Source organism: Labeo rohita, chromosome 24, assembly GCF_022985175.1.
Source record: "Labeo rohita strain BAU-BD-2019 chromosome 24, IGBB_LRoh.1.0, whole genome shotgun sequence".
Classification (NCBI taxonomy): domain Eukaryota; kingdom Metazoa; phylum Chordata; class Actinopteri; order Cypriniformes; family Cyprinidae; genus Labeo; species Labeo rohita.
The window spans coordinates 21,280,846-21,307,790 of NC_066892.1; the positions used below are offsets into that span (position 1 = coordinate 21,280,846).

At 37.1% G+C, this 26,945-nt stretch overlaps 1 protein-coding gene across 1 annotated transcript in view; it reads right to left on the bottom strand.

Annotated features, from left to right (window-relative positions):
- Window positions 1-3,579: 3,579 nt before the first annotated feature.
- The window catches only part of prpf4bb (pre-mRNA processing factor 4Bb), a 45,224-nt gene continuing 21,858 nt past the window's right edge, over window positions 3,580-26,945 (bottom strand). Inside the window, 11 exon segments of the mRNA XM_051098066.1 lie at window positions 3,580-5,046; window positions 5,187-5,273; window positions 5,493-5,644; window positions 5,780-5,894; window positions 5,969-6,122; window positions 10,815-10,952; window positions 11,110-11,257; window positions 11,369-11,459; window positions 11,537-11,610; window positions 11,762-11,972; window positions 12,051-12,132. Coding sequence (XP_050954023.1) covers window positions 4,843-5,046; window positions 5,187-5,273; window positions 5,493-5,644; window positions 5,780-5,894; window positions 5,969-6,122; window positions 10,815-10,952; window positions 11,110-11,257; window positions 11,369-11,459; window positions 11,537-11,610; window positions 11,762-11,972; window positions 12,051-12,132 — 1,456 coding nt within the window. The 3' untranslated portion in view covers window positions 3,580-4,842.

A 26,945-nucleotide genomic window follows, 5' to 3' on the forward strand; every position in this document is an offset into this window, starting at 1 on the left:
TATTTATTATTAAGTCTACCAGAGCCATTAAGTGTTTTTCCGATATGTCGTCACCTTTACTTTGTGGTGAACAACAGTCAAGATGGCATTCCAAGGATCAGTTTACGGCAGAGCCCTTCCTAACTGCCAGGTTTGGAGGGAGATGTGCCACACTGTGATTGGACCTTGGTGGAGTAGAATAAACAAATGTTCAGAAACATCAGATAAGATGCCAAGACAACTGCCAGACACCTCCAGCAGGACAGGGAGGGAGACCTCCTGCACCCACAACCATCTAAAAGAGGACTTCTCATTGGACTATGGGTTGACCCTCACCAATCCTAAGGTTTAGGAATGACTGCCATAAAAATTCCTTTTTGGATGCAACAGCAGCGGCCGGAACAAAGAAAGGCCACAGAGATCCATTCAAATCCATTCATACCTATGTTTGGAGACCTTAAATTGACGTAACCCTAACCGTATTCACGTCACCCTCACATAAAGTACGGTTTATGTTGATGGCCATTGACTGTTAACAGTTGACGGAAGCAGGCTGAATAACATATTACGGTATAAATGAGCGATTGTTTAGCAGGTTCCCATCATGTTCGGACTCTTTTTGCTCCTCATGATGTGCATAACAATTTGGAAGAGGTTTGGTAAAGAAATATTGCATGGGTAAAATGTTAAAGACACTGTTTAACTTTGTACTCCACTATATGCAATAAGTTCCACACTAGGGCGGGCAACACCATGGCCACCACGGACACAAGCGGCCAATCACATTCCTGGAATGGAGAGGCGCCAGATTTCAATCTCCTCCTCATCAGAAAGGGATAAATGTATCCCTTCCAAAAGACACACCTTGTTCTGAGTCTCCGACACGGTTGAGACAACAGCAGATCAACAACGTTCTGAGTCTTTCATCCAGAGAGACTGTAACAGACCATCTATGTTCTGAGTTCCAATCCTGCGAGGGAAAGGACACTTACAGATGCAACGTCCTGAGTTTCTGGCCTGACGAGGAAAGAGACTTCAAGACAGCTAAGGTTCAGCTCAGCTCTTGAGTAACCTTCTATATTGCATTCGGCTGCCCTTCCGTTGCAAAGGACCCAGCAGTGACGGACCCCGTCTGACTCTTGCCACTCCGTAAGCAGCGCAGCCCAGACACTGCCTGAAACACACAGCTCCTCGATGACGCAGCCCAGCTGCAAAGGACCCTGTGAAGACCCATCTGACCCAGCTGCCCGGTCCATGCTCTAAGGACCCCTTTGGCACAACAGAAGTTTAGATAACATTTACTTGGGGTCAGCATTACAAACGATAGCTATATTTTTTGTTCAAAGATAAATAAGCAGTTATTTATCGTTAAGTCTACCAGAGCCATTAAGTGGTTTTCCATAAGCAACATTACCATAGAAATGTCTTCCATTGCTACATTCAGCTCAACAGCATTGCATTCTGCCATTCTGTATTCACTCCATTTATTTGTTTTATGACTTATTTGATATTTTCTTTCATGTGTAGTTACCTATTATCTATTAGCAGTGCATATTCATTTATTGGTTTTATCACTAGTTGTTGTATTTACTCTTGCAAATCTATTGTTAATAAATTTCATTAATTTTATTACAATTATGTCTTCCTTGTGTCGATGATCCAAGGCTCTACTAGCTAGCAAAACCACCAAACTTTCAGATAAATCAGTTGACTAACTCCCTCCAGAGTGCAATTCTCAAATTATTGAATGTATTGCCGAATTAACAGTCCTTGACTGATGCATTGAACCAAGCAAGATGGGAACTGGTCATCTGATATACTCATATCCGCACCTTGAGTGATGTGTGACCCAAAAATCACAACATCATTGGTGACGTGAGTCCCCTTTACTACAACTTGTATAGTGCGTTTAACAATAAAGATTGTGACAAAGCGGCTTTACAGTGTTAAATATGAAATAATGCTTCAATAATGCAAAAGGACAACAGTAAACACTCAATTTTCAGTTAAAGGCAGTTCATCACTGAATTATCATCCAGCTCAATTCAGTTAAAACAGTATACAATATCACTGGAAATTAAGTGTCCCCAAGTAAGCAAGCTGGAAGCGACAGCGGCAAGCAACCAAAAGTCCATCTGGGACAGAATGGAGAAAAAACCTTGGGAGAACCAGGCTTAGTCAGGGGGTCAGTTCTCCTCTGGCCAGACGAACCAGCAGTTTGTTCCAATGCACAGAGGACTCATCTGGTTGTCTGTTGATGGCCATCTAGGTGACGAGGTCTTCACTGGGGATCCATCTCTGGGACTCATCTAGCTGATATGGTCTCCGCTGACATTCAGGCCATTTTTCTTACGATGCAACAAACACATTGGGTGTTATGGGAAGTGTTCCCGGTTCCGGTTGACCTAATTAATGCAGCCTAATAATCCTTTAACAGATCTGAATTATAGAAATGCATTACCATAGAAATTGCTACATTGACCTCAACAGCATTGCAATTAATTTTATTACAATTGTGTCTTCCTTGCATTGACAATCCAAGGCTCTACTAGCTATCTAAACCACCAAACTTTAAGATAAATCAGTTGACCAACTCCCTCCAGGGTGCAAATTCCAAATTATTTAACCTATTGCTGAGTTAACAGTCCTTGACTGATGCACTGAACCAAGCAAAGGGGGAATTGGTCATCTGATATACTCACAACCGCATCCTTAAGTGGCGTGTGACCCAAAAATCAGTGTCATTGGTGATGTGAGTCCCTTTTACTACAATCCATAGTCTATGTAAATGTTAAAGGTAAAAAAAAAAAAAATATTTTTCAGATACAACTAACCCCTATAGCAGCAGAAAAAAAGTTGATTTAAAATCTCAGTAATTAATTTGCTAGATTTTGCATGATGCTGCACCAAGTAAAACATCAAAAATTAAAATATCATTTGAATGTTACAAAGTCTACATCTGCTACATGACTAGCAGTGTGAGCAAAAAGAGTGAGAAAAATATATATATATATATATATATTATTCACATTATTCAGTCTCTTTTTACTTCAGTTTAACTTAAAGCCAGCATGAAAAATGCACCCCGTTTTGTAAATGCATGTTATAGATTTAAATTTGTTAACATTTTGTCCAAGTGTTTAATCAAAATGTCATAACTCAAACTTCCTGTGAAAACGGACTTATTTTTGGTGATGCATGCAAAACTATTTAATCCACTGAAACTGGATCCCTCCACAATCAACCAGTGGATAGAACCCACCCTACATTTTTCTTTTTCAGTAATCTGTTTTAATAATCATGCAAGCAGGGAAAAATTACGTTACTTTAGTTTCATTGCGACTTCAACAAATTTCAATATCTTTAAGATGATTTAGAAAAACTAAAAATAAATCTACATTAACAATATTATTTCAACGAAGTAATTTTACTACGTTAATCTGTATCTGTCAGATCGACCATATGAAACCATGTGGGTGAATCAGGAAGTTTACAGAAATTTATCTAGACATCCAAACAACTGCTTAAATGTCACATCAGGGAGTCAAATCGGAAAAAGCCTCAGCATGTTGACTTAAAACAGGTTACATAATACATCAGAAAATTTAAACATTTTATTACTAAAAAGATAACACTCAATGTGCCATTTTAATTTTCCTTCACAATCAAATCTTTCAAGTTTATTATTTTCAAAAAAAGAAAAAAAGGTTTTACACTGTGAAATCTGAATTATTTACACTGTAAAATAATTGATCATCGTTTTGTCAGGGCATATCTGAGAGACTTTATATTATGGTTCAAATCAGCAATTCAGGCATAGAGAGAGGCACTTCCTATCACATAACCTTAACATTAGGGACTTTAAATACAAGCATCATCTCTAACAGGCCTGGTATACTGAAATTGGATGTGGTGCCAAATTCAAATCTAGCAATTCAAAAGAGGCAACTAGCAATAAGTAGTGGTTAATAGACACTAATAGAGTCTAATGATCCAAAAAGTTAATTTTCAAATTAAAATTTTGTTTTGGAGTTTTTGGAAACAGTGAATCCATGTAAATTAACAATTTAGCTGTTGAAAAGTGACAATTTACCATCATTCACTTACTAAGATTTAATACCTTTAAGTGCCTTGTAAATTTAATTGTTTCTAAAATCAATCTCTCAATAGGACAGGCTTGTAAGGTGGGGCAAATAAAATGTGACAAGGTTTCTAGTGTGATCTCCAGTACAGTTTGAGGTAAATGTACTACAGCAAAACCAATATTTTAAACAGCTGTACATGATGAACTATTGTGTATTGTTTTCAACAAGAAGGAGATAGTATGAAGTTACTAACCAGCATAAGTTCCGATCACCTGGAGAACTAGCAGTTAATGTCAAAGGTGCACTCCTTGATTAGATAAAAGAATTCTAAATTGAAGCCACTGGTTTAAATGGTCACCAAAAGGGACACATACACATTATAATTGGAGAATCCCAAAAATAATTTGTCTCCTAAGATACCCCTCTCATATGCTTGCCCAGCCATTTCTTGCCTTCAACATCTGAACCACTCAACTAACCTTGTATATGCTGCATTCTGCACATTTCGTTCACTTCTGAAGTTAAATAAGACAAAATCCGATAACTGCTAAACATGCCTCTCTCTCAGTGAATGACAATGTGTGCATATGTACAATAAAAACAAGATCATTCTGAGAGATTTGAATCCAAAATGACTGGGCAAAACAAAAACAAATAACTAGAAAAAAATGAATAAAAATAGAAAATTGAAAGTCTTGTAATGATTCTGAACATCCTGAGCTTGAGTCTATTGGCTCAGTCCTGGAACAATGAGAGGTAAGGATCAGACGTGAAAGTTTCATATCTTCTCCTGAATAAAAGGGTGCTGCAGGGCTTGGTTGATGCTGATGCGTTTAGCTGGGTCCAGCATCAGAGTCCCATCCAACAGATCTTTAAGCTGCATGACCTTCTTTCTCTGATCCTCAGGTAACCTCTGACCTCCAATCATGTCTGCGAGCAGGTCTTTAGTGGGGTTAATTGTGCTCATCACAGTTACCTTCTCCTGAAAGTTTAAAAGAATGTGTGAGAGAAGGTTAAAGGCATGAAATAGGAAGCAGACGTGTGCTGTTATCATAGTTGTGTGAAATGGGCATTAAAGTCACTTGAAAAAGCGGAAACCACAAAAAAAAAACTGGAACATACCCTTTCAGTCACTTTGTCTACCTCTATATACAGGAAGTTCAAGTTCTGGTCAAAATGTTGGTCTTTAAAGAGACCTTTCCGGATCATCTACACAAAAAACAAAACAACAAAAAACAAACAAACATTGACAAGAACAACAACAACAACAACAACAACAACAAAAAAAAACACCATGTAAGAATGTATACACTAAGACATATGCTGTAATAGTGAGTAAATATTATTTAAAAACTATACTTAATTGTAATAGATTTTTAACTTTATCTTTTACAAAAAAACAAAAAATTGAATACTCTGGTTCAGTACCTTGTTGGGCATTTTGCCCTTTAGATCCATGGCCAGCTTCAGCATGTGGTTGTTGGAAGAGCCAGGAAACAGGATCTTCCCAGTGTACAGCTCATACAAGGTACAGCCGACTGACCACATATCAATGCCATAATCATAAGGTTTACCGATGACTGGCAAGGAAGAAAATGTTAGATCCAATTACTCTGTTGTGGTTGTGGGTGGGGAAAAAAAAATCTGTGGAAACTAAATTATACTAATATGAATATAGGCAAGCCTGCCAATCACACAACTACAATGCAACTTACCGATTTCAGGTGCCCTGTAGAATCTGCTGACCAGGTAGGGAGTGATTTCATTGTCAGCAACATGTGAGGCAGAGCCAAAATCACAGAGTTTAAGAATGGTCTTTGATTCATTCACCTGCAAACAGAGAGAGTGAGTGAGTGAATGAATGAATGAAGACTCGAGTCAGCAGCCATACAGATTATGCTCACCAATATGTTGTCTGGTTTTATGTCAGCATGGAGGATGTTGCAGCGTTTCAGTAGTTTGAGGGCAAGAAATAGCTGCTGACTGTAAGAACGCACCGCCTTGATGTGCAGCCCCACGTCTTTACCATACTTCTTCAGCACTTCCCGCAGGTTCATACTAATAGAGACAAATGTGGTATAAAAAAAAAAAAAAAACAGCTGATAATTGCTATTTCACATTTTATGTTATTGACCACACTAACATTAACATTCATATTGTCGTATGATGAAGGCCAGTGGTTCTCAATCCGCGGCCAGTCACAAATCCAAATGCGGCCCACTATGCCGAATGCAATTAAAAAATAACTTCACTTCACTTCACTTCACAAGTTTGACAATTCATTTCAGTTTGTAAATTCACTACAAAAAATGTACTAAATGTAACTTTGAGCTATAATGTTTTTTTCATCATTTGTTTTCAGAAATGCACAAACCTACTTTGTACTCACGTAATTATGCATTTAACAAACACGTACAAGTGCGGGATTCAGCAGAATTCAATTCAAATAGTCTGGAAGAATCAGTTTGCTTTTAATCAGCGAACTGGACAGCCTTCCTGTTTGCTCTTTAGTAAAGTACTGGGCGTATGCAAAAGCTACAATATCAAAAGATTTTAATACCACCCATGCAGCATTTGATAAGAAATAACCACCTGGATCTCAGGAGAGAGCCCCTTAAAAAAAAAAAAAAAAGTGATTGCTGAACTGAATACAATGCTAGTTAGTTTAAAAGTGTCCCAGACCATGATATTAGCAACGATCAAAATTTTGTGACTCCTTTCCAAACACGGCAAACCATTCAATGATGGGGAACTAGTTTAAAACAGTGTTCTAGAATCACAATATATTTTCGATGAACTTGACAGAAAAAATAAAAACGAAGCTAGCCACTGTTTCAGTTTGGCTGCAGATGAATCGACAGACATTGGAGACGTTGCTCAGCTTAGTATTTGGGTGAGAACAGGAAGTGTGTTATTTTGAATTTTCTCAGCAAGTTTTGTGCCATTTTTGCTATTTCAGATGTATTTAAACTCCTTCTCAACACCAAAACACCAAATTTGGTCAGTGTAATCATGTAAAATTTAAAAGGGATGTTAAATTGCAAAGATCTTCAGTTTTCTTTGAAGGGCATGTCCATGGCGGCCTGACAAACTTTGATGTTTCACCATGAAACAGGAAGTTGTTATTATTCAAGCATACAATGTCCAATCTGACCCAACCTTCAGGTTTGATAAGAATCCTGTCCTGAACACATGCACATGCTTATATTCATTTATAGTCATAGAGCCACTTGCTGGCAACAGGAAGTAAAATGTTTTACACTGTAACAAACTCCTCCTGCAGATTTAATGACAATGACAAAGGCCTTTGCGATGTTAAATTAAATATATGTTGGGTTTTCGTTGAAGGGTGTGTCCGTGCAATGTCCAATCTACACCAAACTTCAATGTTTAGTAAGAGTCCTGGCCTGAAGACATCTAAAAGCCAATATTCAGTATAACCATAGTGCCACCTGTTGGTGACAGGATACGTCATGCTTTACACTAACTCAAACATACCATGTTCAATCTGCACCAAACTTCATACGTTTAATAAAAGTACTGGCCTGAAGACATCTACACACCAATATTCAGTTATACGCATAGTGCTACCAGCTGGCAGCAGGAAGTTTGGCACATATAATTGACTTTGACATATTCCTACTATATTTACCACTTTACTTGCATATTGCTCACATTTGCTGTTTTCCTAAAGCCACCAAGTGGCGGTGAGTCCAGGTGCGAGGGCCCTTTCAACGCTGCTTGCAGCTTTAACTGGCATTGGAATCGCTACATGAACAAACAAGGGGCGAGGACATTTATAGGGCACTCGGTGAAGCATGCAAAGACGAACATACCAGCATCCTCAATTGTTTCCACTACTGATGGTGCTCCTTCAATGACAGGAAAACAAAGGTTTTGTTGCTAAAATGCGAAAAATATCCCCTGACTTGTTGGCATTTCACTGTATTGTGCACCAGCAAGCTCTATGTAGCAAGCTAGCTGATGGATACCTCATGAAGATCATGGACACTGTGGTCAAGGTGGTCCACTTTATTTAAACACACCCTCTAATGCTTCGCCGTTTTGTTGCATTGTTGGAGGAACTGGACGGTGCCTATGAAGGCCTAGTTCTGCACAGCAAAGGGAGTCGGGCAAAAGTCTTAAATCGCTTTCTGGCTGTACTCCCTGAGATAGTTTACTGTTTTGATGACATTGGCGAGGGAGAGAGATTCTCTGTCGTGAGAGACAAATAGTGGATGACAAATCTTTTATTGCAGACATCACAGTTCAAGGTGATGGAAAACATGGTGATGACCTCTTAGGCTTTGTTGAGAGTTTCAAAATGAAGCTAGGACTGTACACTGCACAACTCAAAGATGGTTAACTCATTTCCCACTGCTAAATGATGGGAGTGAGGGTGTATTGGATGTTCAACACAAAGAAAGATTTGTTGCAACTCAATCAAACGAATTTTTTTCGGATTTTGAGAAGCTTAAATTTGCTGGATATTTCATCAGAGAGCCATTCACTTTCCCTGTGGGAAAAACCAAGGAACTAGCTGCAACTTTCGGTTTGCCTCACCACTCACTTAAATATGAACTGAAGGATGTTCAGGCAAAATGAAGTCACACTTCTGTGCGTGTCTTATAGACTGCAAATTACAGTCACAACTTAATTGTGTTGTTACTCATTTCTAGCCAAATTTCACCACATTGGTCAGCTCTTGACAACATCAGGTCCCATTAATGGCGAGTAAAATTATTTATTTACATAAATCTAAACGTCTGGATATCATAATATTTATAATATTGTCTGCTAATACAATAATATAAATCTGGTTGGTTGGTATTGGTGGTGTAATGAATAACATGGGGCCCGTGAGACTTTCACTTGGACCATAGTGTGGCCCAGTGGAAAAAAAGGGTTGAGAACCACTAGATAAGGCTGATTAGGGAAGCTGATCATATCAAGGCTAATTTTAGCCCCATTTTAAACAAAATGTTGAAATGGACAAAGTGTACACTTAAAATACTAAACCATTACCTTTTCTAATGACAAGAAAAGTTTTGATGCCCTATTTCACGAAGTAAGTAAAATTCTATAGTAATATCAGAGATGCAAACTCATCTTGAGTGAATAGATGACAAGGTGCACGTCATTTACTCCTGTGATGGCAAAGCTGAATTTCCAGTATCCATTACTCCAATGATCCTTCAGAAATCATTCTAATATGCTGATTTTCTTGCTCAAGAAAAATGTCTTACAAATGTTGTAAACTGATTTTTTTTTTTTTTTTTTTTTTTTTTTTGTGGAAACTGATGTTATTTGCTGCAGCAAATTTTTGCATTGGTATCAACCGGTACCAAATATATATTTATATCAGGGGTGGGAATGTTCAGGCGCTTCACGATCCGATTCCAAAACGATTCTTGATCTACATTTTTTCCCCAATTAATTCTTCTGCTGTGTAAATACATCTTTACAACCATATATTTTAACCAAAATTGCAGTTTCTATGTTTTTTTATAGTTGGAATCTCTGTGTATGTCAGTACTACCATCTTAAAAGTAGGAGTGCGATTCTTCACTGGTTTCACGATTTAGTTCAATAACGATTTTCATTATCAACTCAATATTTTTTCATGTTTTCAATATTACTTCACATAGCTACATTTTCATATAAATTTTAAATCAAATTTATTTTGTTATAATCAATTTTATTTTTTATTATATAAGCAGGCTACCTTTTTACAACAATTACTTATTTAAAATAAGTGTTCTTTAAGTATCCTAAAGTTTACAGACAATAGTTATGGGTTTTTCTTTTTTCCTCAGCATTATTCCCGTTTGAATATTACTGATAAGATCATAGACAGTGGCAGCTTTAACAGACTGCATTCATTTTTGTAGAGCTCCATTTGATGTTGTGCGCTAACGCGGGCGGTTGACATGCGCTATAGAAAGCTTCATCCATTTTTTCCACATTAAGTTATGACTGATATCTGACATTTCTGAACTCTTTTAAAACAAAGCTGGGCTATCTCATATCCTCTTGCTCACAAGTGCTTGTCAGTGTGAGCGTCTATTGTTGTGTTCTCTATTTTGTTGTTATGTCTCTTTACTTTCATTTTCTATTGTGAAACAATTGGCCCAGACAGTGTTGCCTCCTGGTGGAACGACTGATTTCTGCAAAATAACTTGTGCAACCTGCGCATACAAAGTGCGGTTACAAAAATCCGGTGGTGTGTGTACTGTTCTGATGACGAAATTCTCTGTACACTGTTCCTTGCGTACGCGTAAAAAGTGAAGTATACTTTAGCCTTAATGTACACACAAAGTGCACGTGAAAGTCCGTCAGTGTGGGAGTTTCATGCATCTAATAGTACTGCATTCCAAACAGCATTAAATGAAAGCATATCTGAAGTAAAACACGGTGGGTGGAAGCACACACTGTCAAGCAATGCGCACGTGTCTCACAGTGAAAATTCTGTGCAATGAAGGCCGGCACGTCTCTAGAGTGCACACGTGCCACAAGCTCAGTATACCGAATCATTGAAGAGAGAATCGCGATGCATTGGAGAATTGATTTTTTTGTCCCATCCCTAATATATATATATATATATATATATATATATATATATATATACACATACATATAGATAGATGATAGATAGATATAATATAATATAATATAATATAATATATAAAATATTATATAATATTATATTAAATCTCACACATGCACACACAAACAGCAGGCGTGAAATACCTGAGAGGTTCAAAAACCAAACAGAGATGCTGTTTGTGGTAAAAGTGCCTAAAGAGCCGCAAACAGTGAAATTTATCATCAGGATCTGCGTCATTCAGCTTCTTTAGAAACTCAAGTTCCTTCAGTCCTGTCTTCTGCCTGCAGACACAACAAACAAAACCAATAAATAAAAATGGGTTCTCAGACATGACTATGAGAGAGAGTAAATATGGTGGAAATCTTGGATAATTTGGGTAAAATATAAAAGAGCAAAAAGGCAAAGTCACAGTGACAACCATTTTAGAAAAGTACTTACATGAGCTCATTGTTTCGAATGATCTTGACTGCCACCTCCTGGCCAGCCCGGGCAGTGTCTCTGGCCCTGACCACATTACTGAACACACCCTGTCCAGTGTACCCATACACATCATACCGCTTATCCAGTATCTCACCAATGTTTACACCTAACAAAAGGAGATGTATTTTAATTATTTACTTTTTAATTATTCATTCTTGCATTTAAAATGCACTGCCTTTAGGAAAGAAGCAAGACTTTGGACTTAAACAAGCCTTACGGTAGTATCCTTCGGCATCAGTCCAGTTGTCCCTGAGATTGGGATTCTCCTTAAAATCTTTACCAATGCCTGCAGCCCTCAGTCTTGCACTCTGTATTGGAAGCATCAAAACAGTCAGATTTCTCAAACTAACCAATCTAAAGCTGCAGAAAGGCCAAAGAAGCTTACATCAAAATCTGCAGCAAACATGTCATCTGACTCGGTGAACATGTCAGGTGCTGAGGGCTTCTTTGGGTTGGCTCCTGCATAAAAGACAATAAGATTACAGATTGTTTAATGTGCCTTCATGGGAAAGATTATCAAGCTGTAACACATTAAAATTGCCCCACAATTCCTGAAAACTGCTCAAGCAAGAACCCTGCAAATAACCCAACTTATGCCAGAATACAAAACCTTCTTTCTCCTGAGCGATGAGGTTGTGCTTGGCCTTGATGTTGGCCTCGAAAGTGTTTACATTCTCCCGCTCATATTCCTTCACATCGGCTGCTACCCGTTCCAAGATGTCATCAGGGGAAGGTGAACGACTACGGGTGCTGCTCTGAGGACTGCTGGGCTCTGATGCCATGGAGCCCATATTACTGTCCTCATTTACTGCTTTATATTTCTATATCAAAACAGAACAGTTTTATGGATGTACAACCTGATCATGTTTCTTTCAGAAGAATTCACTATATTGTGTTACCTGCACAATGGCAAGTCGCTGCTGTCGTCGCTGCTCAATCAGAGCCTCTTCATCCTCCTCTTCTGCATCAAAGTCCTCCATCCTAAACACATTAAGGTGAATTTCTCATCAGTCAAAAGACTCAATTACTTCTTTTGTAATACAAACATCAGTCCAATAATTCTATTACCACAGAAAAAAATATTTTGCCTTTAAACACCAAAAACTCTTGCACGTTATTATAAAAAAGTATCTTATGCTCACCAAAGCTTACACTGTTAAAGTCAAATTCTGACAGCAACACACCGTTTTCCATTAAAACAGTAATGTAGTGTAGAAAACAATGCATTCAGGGCAATATTATGCAATAGTTTCCAGGTGCAGCCCGCAGACCCACACACGTTTCAGGCCACATAATCCAGGCCCCCCGATCCAGGCTGGAAGTGGTGGGTGGAGTAATTAAAACCACAACATTGTGGAGAGAATGGTATGATACCTATAATGTTTCTGTCATTACGTAGTGAACTGTTAATTCATATACTAATTTAAACGGTTATCTTATAAATATCGATTATGTATGTCTTTCACATTTTACTACTGAAGGTTACAATTGTCTTTTAATGTTCTCAGCATTTTTCTGTTAACAGTTCAAATACGTTTTAGATTGGGTGTTGTAAATGGGCTTTGTGATGAAGCCACATTATGTTCTGAATACGTTTAATATATTTAATGCTACTTAAAGGGGTCATCGGATGCTAAGTTCACTTTTTCATGTTGTCTGAACATTAATGTGTGTTGGCAGTGTATGTACAAATCTACTCTATAATGATAAAAATCCATGCAGTGGTTTTTAATTAATCTGTAAAAAAAAATATCCCCTTTTTCAAATCAAGCCGTTCTCAGATGCCTGTCGGTGTGCCGTCACACTGACAGAGGCCACTCCCACAACAGTTGACTGACATGAGCTCTTACCCCAGACCAGCTGTCACAGTCCAGTAACTTTCTATGTTTTGATGCCGGAGCAGGGATGTAAGTTAGACAAGAATATCTCTGATTGAGCGATTGAGGTGTTGTGTTGCTGGATGTAATAATGAACATAGTGGTTGTCATTTACTCCTGACATCTGAGCTGCTGAAGATGCAGTAGATTATGATTGTTTGTGAATGGAATGCGCCTCCCGATCTACATATATCCGTCTATGTTCGCACTAATCATTCATGATCCAGCTTCACTTACAGCAAAAGTGAGTACAAGCGTTTTTTATGAATGCGATCGCCTTTCTTATAACGTGGTAGTTAGGAAGTTTAGTGGTTAAACGCGGCTAATGTAAACAAGACCATCTTTCCACAGAGAGAAGAGAGGGGTGGGGTGAGCAGAGCTCATTTGCATTTAAAGGAACAACCCCTTAGAATGAGATGATTTTTGCAGAGCTTATTTTGGCAAGGTAAAAAAGGGTGTTGTTTTACAAAACCATTGAGAATTTTTAATCAAAGTATATTAGAGACTTTTCATTAAGACCCTAAAGAATCATATCAACTTGTGGAAAATGGGCATCCGATGACCCCTTTAAGGTTACTTCCCCTATATTAAACAAACTAAAAAGCCTTGTTATTTACCTTACTTGCACAACGGCATGTAATTTGTGTCTCTACATGGTCGTGCGCCTACAATTACTCCTCGACAAAAACGCGGAAGGGATCGCGGAGCCCATTCATAAAAACAGATTTATTCTAGAGCGCGGAATGCCACGGATGCCAAGTAGATTGTGGTTCTTAAGGAACTTTTCTTTTGGAATCTTCATTTTTAAGGCTCTGTATGGTTTAATCCCTGAGATATTGAGATCTCAGTGCAGCTCCATGTCAAACTTTAGTATCCTAACCATTTTCAATTGTCAAAAATGAGGTTGTGTGTTTATATTGTTATCACTGTTGACAATGCAAATATGCAAATAATAACAGTAACCCAGGGTTTAGGAATATACAGTGACACACGTCAGACTACGAATGACCAGGATTAATTGTTACCTCTAGGTAAAGTATGAACAGTGTGAAATGCAAAAAAACTAAAAAATAAAAAAAATAAAACACACACACATTACGCAGGATCCTATTTACTTCGGCTTTAGAATTACCCAGTGTCAATTATTTCAAGTGTAAGAGGCCTTAAATGTTTGAGTACTATCAGTGATTCTGCCAAATATGCCCTTTAGCAGGAGATACATTTTACAACAATAAAAAACAAAATCAGAAATTCTAATAATCAATCCAGCTGTGGTAAATCTTAAAACCTTAAAATTCTTAAATCCCAAGATTCGATTAGTCTAGCCTGTTTTCAGTTAATGGATGGAACATCCAATATGATACAAAATCTCAGATTTCATATTCTGTCCATTGTATTGAAGTATTCTAATAATAAATGCCATTTTGGCGCTGTTTAATGTGGAGTGGCAGATTGCTGGAGAGCCTCAATGAACAGACATGTCAGTGCGTAGCGCACGTGACCTGATCATCTCCGTCCAGAGCGCCAGACTGCAACCATTTTTTCTGCCAGTGCGACTAAATTTTGTGAGCGGTCACACTGGCACTACCACAGTGTTTGATCAACTCATAAGTGCTGCCATTTATCTGCCATATAAGAAACGGCAAACAAAACAAAAGCGAAACAAAATCCCATTGCTCTTTTGAGATGCGCAGCATGGACCGTTTATCAGCTCGGACCACAACGCAAACCAACTTGTCCGAGCTCAGCACAGCTTTAACAGACACCATTACTGCACAGTGCTGCGAGATCTGGTGAGAAGCGTTTTAATTCACCGCAGAAGGAATAAAAAGGCTGCGAGATCTAGTGTGAAACATTCAAATTCAAAGTACTTATACTACAACAATCCGTATCATGTCATTCTCGTCATGTCGTTTTATGTTTGAATAAATTCATCCAAGTTATGATGTTTATATGTAAACATTATTTAAATGTTTCTATGTAAAAAAAACAAAAACAAAAAAAAAAAACAAACAAAAAAAAACAACTTGTGATTTAAGCAGTTGTTTAGCACAAATCAGTCAATTTTAACCTTCAATATTATAATCTATTATATTTTACAGCATTCGTTGAGAGATTTTTTTTCCTTGAGAAAATTTGGCATGTACTGTACATGATGTATATCCAAAATAATTGAAACAATCGAATCGGTAATCAAAATGCAAGCTTGCGAATGAGAATCGACTTAAATTGTGAAATTCGTGTCAAAACCAAACCCCACAAAAAAAACAAAGAAGCTAGTGTTATTTTTTTTTTTTAATTAAGAAAACAAGCAGTAAGCAAATGAATAGAGTCTAAAAGGGCAAGTTTATTTTTTTTTAAAGAATTGAATTAGAATAGAGAGTGAGAGGGTCAAAAAGAGATGGAAGAGATGTGTTTTTAGACTATTCTTGAAGTCCCTTTTATAATTCTTGAGTTACAAACATGCAAACTTGAGTAAAAACTTGAAAAGTGCTGTTTCCCTATTTTTGAATGGTCATCATTGGCAAATAATTCAACAAAGATGGCTAAAGTCAACAGATTTTTACTAATAGAACTACCCATTTCTGTGTAAAAGTAACATTTTAATGCTACCATTTTTTTGTAGTAAGTTTTACCCCATTGTAATTTGGGTCTGAATCTCAGGTGAAAATTGCCATTTTGACCCCCCTCTACAAAATGGTGGACATCCACGACATTTAATACTTTGGCTTTCATTACTATACACGTTTATCTTTCTTCAGAAAAAAAATACTAGCAAAATCAACAACTTAAGCCGGGGACCTTTGGTTAAGTTGACACGGAATGATCCTATTAATGTCCAACCACTCCCACAGAGGATGTGGGAACACTTTGGTAGCCCAAGGAATGCTGTAGGCCTTTAAAACCGACCTCAGTCTTAAATATAAAAAGAAAGAAAATCCAGGTAAAGAAAACTCTGTACTTAAGTCCTGAAACGATTTGAGGCCATTATCAGAATAAATGTCATTCAATGTATGAACACCAGCATCAGACCTGGCTTTAAAAGCAAAGGGTTCTTCACCAGTGCATAAATGATTATGCTATAACTATAACTATAAGTTGTCTTAGTATAAAAAAAAAAAGGGCCTCCCCTAAATTTTTTTCAACCTTTTTTTCCAGTAGAGTTTTATAATTACAATTGGCAGTCAAAGACAGTGAATGTAATCACGACAGGCACGTTACATAGGAGTTTATATTTTGCGTATGTAAAAATGTCTCAAGAGAAAAATAAAATATGAAACAAAACTACGATTATACAGGTTATATAGGTTTACATTTTTTCAAGCTGTAAACCTAATGTAAGTAGTATTTTGCAGCAGAGGTATCTTGATTTTTTTAATGTAATAAGACAATTTGAGACAAATACGATGTTATTTAATAGAAAACTATGCAGAGGGCGCTCTGTGGCGCGGCAGGAATTTGAACAGCGTCCTGAGTCCTAGCTGGGCGCCGCGGACAGACGCCGAATGGCGCCGCCGGTGTGCGTATACTCATAGAAAACTATGTGTTCGAATTTTAAAGATGTGGCGCGACGCAACGCGGCGCTGCGCTTCTCGTCCGGTGTGCGACCCCCTTTAGTCTCTTTTCGGCGCAGGTAAAACAATTATAATGCTGAAGGTGAGGTACAATTCATATTTCTTCATTAAATAACTTCATTTGAAAACCTTATGTAAGCCATAATTTCACAAACAGCGTGAGTGAATTACCGCGTGCCCTCTCTCTTTCCCTATCAAAAAGTGTGCTTAATGGCTACCAATCACCACATCGCTTCTGACTATAAGTGAGCTGCACAGTTGACACAGGAATTGTTACTTGCACAAATCAGAATTAGCGTTGCATCGTTGCTGAAGTTTATAAACTGCATTTTTAATTCTTTCCCGTGTTTAACAACCCAGCGTTCGCGCTCTCCTGCAGACTGGGCGCTTATGCACACTTGAAGGGTACATGCATAACACCATGTTCACATATCTCAGTTTGCAGTGCGTATTTTTTTTTCACGCTCATGCTAACAGATTAAAGCGTTTAAGCTGCACACGGTTGCGGTCTAGCAGTGCATTCCAAGAGCGCTGTATCTGCAGCAGTATAGAGAGCGTTTCTGCACAGAGTCTGTGCTGCACACACAGAATTAAAGTGACACTGCATTGTTTGCGGTAAATATGAACAAGGATTGACACAAAAATATCATGATTACACCATAAATGCATATCATTAAAGTCTACTGTGTTTCACAGTCAACACATATGGGTGTTTTTTTGGCTAGGTTTGAAGAAAAAGAGCACTTTTAGATAAACAAGGCAATAATAGATGGGACTCGTGGAGGTAGGAAAAACTTTTTCATTAACAACAGGATTGCTTGTAATAAAAATTTAAATTCAAAAGGAAAGGCAGTAGAACTGACTATTTCTGTCAATGGTAAGCTTTTAATTTAGAATGTTTGTGATAACGTAAAAAGTAGTTCAAACGTTTTGCCAGTTGCTTGAGCAACTTAATATATAAATTAGAAGTAAATGCAAAAGTAAAAAGCATTGAATAATGTGCTGCTTATATTTGTGTATAAACACATCTATGAAAGATTTACTGCACTGTGCAAAAAAAGAATCACAATGCTGAAAAAGCATTTTCAATAATGTTGGATTTGAAATCAAAATAATGGATAAATGTGTTTGTGGAAATCAGGCTTGTGCTGTGTGTAAGCTATTGCGCAAAAACTGCACAATTGAAAAACAAAATGCACTGTGTTATCAAACATTTAGGTGAGATAAATAAACAAATAAATAAATAAATAAATAAATAATAAATAGATAGATAGATAGATAGATAGATAGATAGATAGATAGATAGATATAGCTGTATCGGCTTCCTGTGATCGGCCTCAAAAATCCTGATCGGAGCACCCCTATTATTAAACTAATGAGTCAATAACTGGCACATTCTAAGGGATCTTTGTGTGATCTTTCTTGAGTAAAAGGGTTATAAGAGCTGTGTTTTGATCCCTGTGAAGGGTTCCAACTTCAATTGCAAAATTAAAAGAGTTAAGATAAGTGACGAAACTATATCCCAAATAGCGGGAATAAATGCATGGGAAATTCACTACCTGGAGCTTTGTTCTTTGGCATGGAGTCTAGAGCCAGTTTCAGTTCTTCTAGTGACAGTGGGCCATTTACTAACTCTAAATGATGTTCCTCAAATTTGGACAGGGGAAACTGTTGAAGAAAATGTTTTTTGTTGTATTTTGTTGGTAACTAGAGGAAGAATTAGAAGTATACAGTACTCAACATTTGAAGTAGATCAAAAAAAAAGTTTAAAGTTTCCTAAGACTCCTAAGACAAAAACAGGTATCCTTTTGGTTTTAGGACAACTTTGATTAATTATTTTTGTGGTTTTGATCCACTTCAAAATGTTGACTACTATATAGTTGTTAATAGTGAAATTTAAAGAACTGGACCTGTATGTATAAAACTTCTCAGAAATGCTCTTAAGAACAGTCTTAATCTTTAACTCTCCGGGGTCTGAGGGTGTTTTGTGGCCCTGGAGAAGTTTTGACATGCCCTGAAATTTGTGCTTTTTCAGTATCTTAAAAACATGCTAATTAGGGCTGCACGATTAAATTAAATGCGATTTCCATGCGTATTTTGTCAATAAAGCCGGTTCTGTAATCAGCAGTAAATCTCCATCACCTGCTTTCAGATGGAGCAGCAATTACTACACAGAGCCGTAGTTCACTGATAGGTTACGAAAAAAAAAAAAAAGTAGACAATACTATTGCGAAAGAAATCGTTCGCGATAATGATAGCTGTTTGCGTAGCTTTCTCAGTGAACTACAGCTCTGTGTAGGTAGTACATCTGAAAGCATGTGAAAATACCACATTTAATAACATTTAATCTGTTTTTTGTGAGTGAGATAAATTAATGCATGTTCACATTTAGTCTAGAATACAGTAACATCATGTTTACTCCCAATTTCCCGACAGGGAAAATCAACTGTGAATCTTACAGTCTTGTCAACTGTGCTTCACTGAAAGATACGCATAACAATCGCAGCTTCTGCCTAATCGCGATTATGATTTCATTTTGATTTATCGCACAGCCCTAATGCTAATGTCTAAAGTCTGACTGCACTGTAATCAGCACAAACTGGGCTACAATAATATGTAAGCAACATAAATGTACATGTTTGTGTTTTTTAGAAAACGTTTATGTGTGGTTAGTAAAAATCTACATTTTTTAAGTCACTGAAATAAGGCCATGAAACACATACAGAACATTTCTTCAGAAGACTTTTAAGAACTAGATGTGGTAGGCTACAGTTTTTTTTTTCTACAAAATGATGTGAAAATCATCTTCCGTCATTCACAAAAAACAGTATACTTATTTAAATTTTCTAAGACATGTTTTGTGATCGAAAGGGGATATGCAAGGGAGTGACAATAGCCATGAATATTTAATGATTCACACCTGAGAGACAAAAGGCCCTCCTCCCCTACTGGCCCATCAATGAGACTGTGACTGTCAGGTAATAATAATAATAATAATAATAATAATAATAATAATAATAATAATAATAATAACAACAACAACAACAACAACAACAACAACAACAACAACAACAACAACAACAACAACAACAACAACAACAACAACAACAACAACAACTATTTTTATATAGCGTCTTTAAAGCAGTTTCTCAAGGCGCTGTACATGATAAAACAAACAAGTAAGAATCCAACACACACACATAATAACCAATTAAAATCAAACTAAGATTTAAAAAAAAAAAAAAAAAAAAAAAAAAAAAAAAAAAAAAAAAAACGGAACAGTTAAGAAAGAGCTAACCTAACAAAAATGAGTTAAGTAAGATACTTAAATTTTGTGCATCTCTAATTTGTGGAGGGAGTGCGTTCCAGAGCCTAGGAGCGTAGGAAGAGAAAGCCCTGTCCCTGACAAAGCGTAACCGTGTCTGTGGAACTACCAATAAACCAGCTTGTGATGATCGAAAGTGACGCTTGGGTGAATATGAGATTAAAAGTGCAGACAGATATTGAGGGGCTAGACCATGCAGTGCCTTATATGCAAGCATAAGGATTTTAAAATCTACTCAGAACCTGACCGGAAGCCAATGCAAAGACTTTAGAATTGGTGTAATGTGCTCATTTTTTCTGGCACCAGTCAGGATCATAGCAGCTGAGTTCTGCACATACTGCAACTTAGTAAGTGTGGTTTTAGGAACCCCAACAAGAAGTGCATTGCAATAATCGATGCGAGAAAAAACAAAGGTATTACTAAGCCTTTCAGTCACAGAGAAGGACAGCATAGAACTGAGTCTAGCGAAATTTCTGAAATGATAAAAGGAGGTCTTAACAATGTGCTGCACATGATAGTCAAAAGACAAACTGGAATCAAATACAACTCCTAAATTTTTTAATTTAGTTTGTGACTCCAGAACGGAGCCATCAACGTTTAAAATTAGTGAGCCAGCTTTACGAAGCTGATGGGAGGAGCCAATGAGCAAGACTTCAGTCTTATCATTATTAAGACTCAAGAAGTTTTCGGACATCCATGTTTTTATATAGCTGTATCGGCTTCCTGTGATCGGCCTCAAAAATCCTGATCGGAGCACCCCTATTATTAAACTAATGAGTCAATAACTGGCACATTCTAAGGGATCTTTGTGTGATCTTTCTTGAGTAAAAGGGTTATAAGAGCTGTGTTTTGATCCCTGTGAAGGGTTCCAACTTCAATTGCAAAATTAAAAGAGTTAAGATAAGTGACGAAACTATATCCCAAATAGCGGGAATAAATGCATGGGAAATTCACTACCTGGAGCTTTGTTCTTTGGCATGGAGTCTAGAGCCAGTTTCAGTTCTTCTAGTGACAGTGGGCCATTTACTAACTCTAAATGATGTTCCTCAAATTTGGACAGGGGAAACTGTTGAAGAAAATGTTTTTTGTTGTATTTTGTTGGTAACTAGAGGAAGAATTAGAAGTATACAGTACTCAACATTTGAAGTAGATCAAAAAAAAAGTTTAAAGTTTCCTAAGACTCCTAAGACAAAAACAGGTATCCTTTTGGTTTTAGGACAACTTTGATTAATTATTTTTGTGGTTTTGATCCACTTCAAAATGTTGACTACTATATAGTTGTTAATAGTGAAATTTAAAGAACTGGACCTGTATGTATAAAACTTCTCAGAAATGCTCTTAAGAACAGTCTTAATCTTTAACTCTCCGGGGTCTGAGGGTGTTTTGTGGCCCTGGAGAAGTTTTGACATGCCCTGAAATTTGTGCTTTTTCAGTATCTTAAAAACATGCTAATTAGGGCTGCACGATTAAATTAAATGCGATTTCCATGCGTATTTTGTCAATAAAGCCGGTTCTGTAATCAGCAGTAAATCTCCATCACCTGCTTTCAGATGGAGCAGCAATTACTACACAGAGCCGTAGTTCACTGATAGGTTACGAAAAAAAAAAAAAAGTAGACAATACTATTGCGAAAGAAATCGTTCGCGATAATGATAGCTGTTTGCGTAGCTTTCTCAGTGAACTACAGCTCTGTGTAGGTAGTACATCTGAAAGCATGTGAAAATACCACATTTAATAACATTTAATCTGTTTTTTGTGAGTGAGATAAATTAATGCATGTTCACATTTAGTCTAGAATACAGTAACATCATGTTTACTCCCAATTTCCCGACAGGGAAAATCAACTGTGAATCTTACAGTCTTGTCAACTGTGCTTCACTGAAAGATACGCATAACAATCGCAGCTTCTGCCTAATCGCGATTATGATTTCATTTTGATTTATCGCACAGCCCTAATGCTAATGTCTAAAGTCTGACTGCACTGTAATCAGCACAAACTGGGCTACAATAATATGTAAGCAACATAAATGTACATGTTTGTGTTTTAGAAGAAAACGTTTATGTGTGGTTAGTAAAAATCTACATTTTTTAAGTCACTGAAATAAGGCCATGAAACACATACAGAACATTTCTTCAGAAGACTTTTAAGAACTAGATGTGGTAGGCTACAGTTTTTTTTTTCTACAAAATGATGTGAAAATCATCTTCCGTCATTCACAAAAAACAGTATACTTATTTAAATTTTCTAAGACATGTTTTGTGATCGAAAGGGGATATGCAAGGGAGTGACAATAGCCATGAATATTTAATGATTCACACCTGAGAGACAAAAGGCCCTCCTCCCCTACTGGCCCATCAATGAGACTGTGACTGTCAGGTAATAATAATAATAATAATAATAATAATAATAATAATAATAATAATAATAATAATAATAATAATAATAATAATAACAACAACAACAACAACAACAACAACAACAACAACAACAACTATTTTTATATAGCGTCTTTAAAGCAGTTTCTCAAGGCGCTGTACATGATAAAACAAACAAGTAAGAATCCAACACACACACATAACCAATTAAAATCAAACTAAGATTTAAAAAAAAAAAAAAAAAAAAAAAAAAAAAAAAAAAAAAAAAAAAAAACGGAACAGTTAAGAAAGAGCTAACCTAACAAAAATGAGTTAAGTAAGATACTTAAATTTTGTGCATCTCTAATTTGTGGAGGGAGTGCGTTCCAGAGCCTAGGAGCGTAGGAAGAGAAAGCCCTGTCCCTGACAAAGCGTAACCGTGTCTGTGGAACTACCAATAAACCAGCTTGTGATGATCGAAAGTGACGCTTGGGTGAATATGAGATTAAAAGTGCAGACAGATATTGAGGGGCTAGACCATGCAGTGCCTTATATGCAAGCATAAGGATTTTAAAATCTATTCAGAACCTGACCGGAAGCCAATGCAAAGACTTTAGAATTGGTGTAATGTGCTCATTTTTTCTGGCACCAGTCAGGATCATAGCAGCTGAGTTCTGCACATACTGCAACTTAGTAAGTGTGGTTTTAGGAACCCCAACAAGAAGTGCATTGCAATAATCGATGCGAGAAAAAACAAAGGTATTACTAAGCCTTTCAGTCACAGAGAAGGACAGCATAGAACTGAGTCTAGCGAAATTTCTGAAATGATAAAAGGAGGTCTTAACAATGTGCTGCACATGATAGTCAAAAGACAAACTGGAATCAAATACAACTCCTAAATTTTTTAATTTAGTTTGTGACTCCAGAACGGAGCCATCAACGTTTAAAATTAGTGAGCCAGCTTTACGAAGCTGATGGGAGGAGCCAATGAGCAAGACTTCAGTCTTATCATTATTAAGACTCAAGAAGTTTTCGGACATCCATGTTTTTATCTCAGAAATACAATGCGTTATAAAAGGAACATCCACATTTTGATCAGGCCTAGAATGAATATAAATCTGAATGAGTAATTAAGCCCAAGTGATCTTAAAAGCAGTCTGAGCGGAAATATGTAAATGCTAAAAAGTAAAGGGCCTAAAATTGAACCTTGAGGCACACCTGTACTGACAGAACCAATCTCAGACCGTGAACCACTCATACAAACAAACTGTTGACGATCAGTGAGGTAAGATCTAAACCAGGTTAAAACAGTGTCAGAAACACCAAAGTTTCCAGACGATTGAGTAAGAGGTTGTGATTAACAGTGTCGAAAGCGGCACTGAGATCAAGAAGAATAAGAATAGAGAAAGAACCAGAATCTGAAGCTATTAGCGGATCATTTGTGACCTTGACCAGAGCTGTCTCAGTACTGTGAAGTTTTCAAAAGCCAGACTGAAAGGGTTCAAAAAGATTATTTACTATGAGATGATTGTGCAGCTGCAAAGCCACAACACGTTCTAAAATTTTTGCAAGAAATGGAAGTTTTGATATAGGGCGATAATTATTTAAGTTATCCAAATCAGCATTACGCTTCTTTGGAACAGGTGTTACAGCAGCAGTTTTCAATGCTGCTGGTACAACACCAGTACGTAAAGAATCATTAACAATGCTGAGAACAGCTGGGCACAAGGAGTCAAAACAAGACTTAAATAAGCTTGTAGGGAGGGGATCAAGTGTGCAAGTGGTAGCTTTCATACGTGTTACCTCCCTAGTAAGCAGCTCAGAGTCAATTTGAGAAAACAATGTAAACAATGTGCCATGACAACTAGACAGGCAAACTGTTGAAAATGAAACAGGTGCAGTTTGAATATGTTTGTAAACATTGTCAATTTTAGAACTGAAGAAATGAAGAAAGTCGTTACACAACTTATTTGAAACAGGTAGCGAAGTATGATCATTAACTCTGAGAAGTTGATTAATAGTATTAAAGAGATGCCTGGGATTACTTTGATTATTGTCTATAATCTGAGAAGAGTAAACAGATCTAGTAGACTCAATTTCAGCTCTATATTCTCCCAAGTTGTCTTTCCAAGCTTGATAGAACACATTCAGGCCTGAGTCATGCCATTTGCGCTCCAATTTACGGCAAGCTGCTTTCTTAGAACACAAGTCGTCAGTATACCAAGGGGCAGAACGAGCAAAAGAAACACAGCAAGACTTCAATGGAGCAAGAGAATCCAAATTAGAGGCAAGAACGGTATTCAACTGCAGGATCTTATCTTCAAGAGAAGCTGACTGAAGACCACCAAAAGAGAAAACAAAAGAGTCTGCAAAATCTGACAGATTAATTGATTTCCATTTACGGAAATTAACAATATGTGAAAGTGAAGTACAAGAAAGAGACATATCCAAATTGAAGAAAACTGCCAAGTGATCTGAGAGACCAATGTCAACAGAAGACAGCTGTGAAACAGCATAATTTGCAATCACAAGGTCTAAATGTGTGACCTTTGTTATGTGTCGGTCCGCTAATAAACTGTTTGAGATTACAACAGTCCAACAAAAATAAAAAGTCCTTTGTCAACATACAGTCATTTTGATCAATGTGTATGTTAAAGTCCCCCAAGATAAGGATGTTCTTGAATTTAAAACACAGCATGGACAACAAATAAGCGAACTCAGTCATAAAAGCTTCATTTGCCTTCGGTGGACGATAGACAGTAGTGATTGTAATTGCTTTAGGTGCAGAGATGCTCAAAAGAAGGCATTCAAATGATGAAAACTGTGGTACACACACAGTGCTAATGTTAAATTGCAGATTGTGGACTGCAATAATTCCCCCACCTCTACCAGTAAGGCGCGGGAGATCAAACAGTCTATACCCCTCAGGAGTAATCTGGTTGAAGAGGAGTCCATCATTTTGTTTATGCCATGTTTCTGTTATAAACAATAAGTCCAGTTTTCGATCTGTAATAATGTCAGACAGTAGCAGAGCTTTATTGTTTACTGAGCGTGCATTGAACAATGCAGCATTTACAGGGTTCTGACACACCACAGAAGGCAACTCCAACCGAACGAGCGAAGATAAATTGCTGAGAACCGCATCAGTACAGGACGCTCTTTCAGTCTGTCGTCTACTCGTAGGCACGCAGACGTTATCAGAAGAGTAAAAGTCTTGGTCTCTGCAGACCAGCGTTGCGACAGAGTTCATGTGTGTCTTTTTGTAGACGGTAGTTCTATTTTAGGTTAAGCAACTGTTGTGCAGCGTACCTTAAAACCATGCTTCGTGAATTCAGGTCTACAACAGTCCCACAGCGGCGAATGTTCACAGTAAGGCCACAAAGTAAACGACCCCGATTAGGCTCCAAAATCCTCCAGAGGATGCAGGTAGATAAAAACAATAATCCAATGAATATGGAATAGTGCCGCAACAATGCAAAACAGCAGATTAAAAAAAAAACAAACAAAAAAAACGCATTAACATAAAAACACAAACAAACGGTGAGAGAAGCGGCAGCCAAAACGCGCCAGCGTTCCCAATCGAACCCGAACCGGAAAACAATGTGAGAATGTGAGAAAATTCAAAGAATGGGGTTTCAGATTATTTGTATTTTATTTACAACACAGTATCATCAAAACATACATAATAAAGGTCAAGGCACATTATTAAGCAAACTGATCTAACCACAGAGATGTGAAAAGACTTTGTGTAATTCCTGAAAACTGGCTTCTGAATTCTGTTCAACAAGTGAAACAAGTAAATCATACCTGATATTTAAGTGCTTGCAAAACTCATCAGTAATCAAGGAACTCGTTTACCATAGAATATCAGTGTAGTGTGAACAGCCTGTGAGAACATCTGATGTTGCTACAGCGCTCAGAGGAAAACAGTTTGCAGGATTCATCTGTTCTGCAGGTATCAGATCACAAATAACTAAAACAAAACAAAACAAAAACAAAACAAAAAACAAAAAAACAAAAAACAAAACAAGAAAACTAAGACTACAACTAAGTGTTGTAAACTAAGGACTACAATGATGACCTCTGAAACAGCCAATAGTGACTTGATCGTGTGAAGTCACTGCAGCACAACACTAATTATTAATGTAACTACAATGAAATCATTTAATCAAGATACCATTTAATATTTAAATGTATTTTTTTTTAAATGCTTTGCATTGTGAAAAATTGTCACAAATTATCACTGATGCTTTGAAATCCTTTTCTATTGGTATGTCTCCTTGTTTAGAGTTGGAGCATCAGTCCATCAACAGCTCCAACAACTCCAGGAAAGCCCACAATCCTCATAAAAGTGGCTTGTTTTTGCAGCATGGTTTGACGTTCAGTTGGAAAGTCAATGAACTGCCATATAGTAGTGGCTAAAAGTGATGTCTGGCCTGAGAAATTTGACATCTTCAAATTAGTTGCATAGTTGCTTAAGAGTCAATTGTTTTATTTTCGATGATAACAATGAAACACGCCAAATTGTGTAGTCATATTTTTTGGCCATGCTGTCATACATAGAAAGTATGAACACATGTAAAAAACAAAAAGAGAGAACCACCAAAATATTAATAACTAATTTTGTTGTACTCAATGTGACAGTGTTGCCAATTTAGTGAT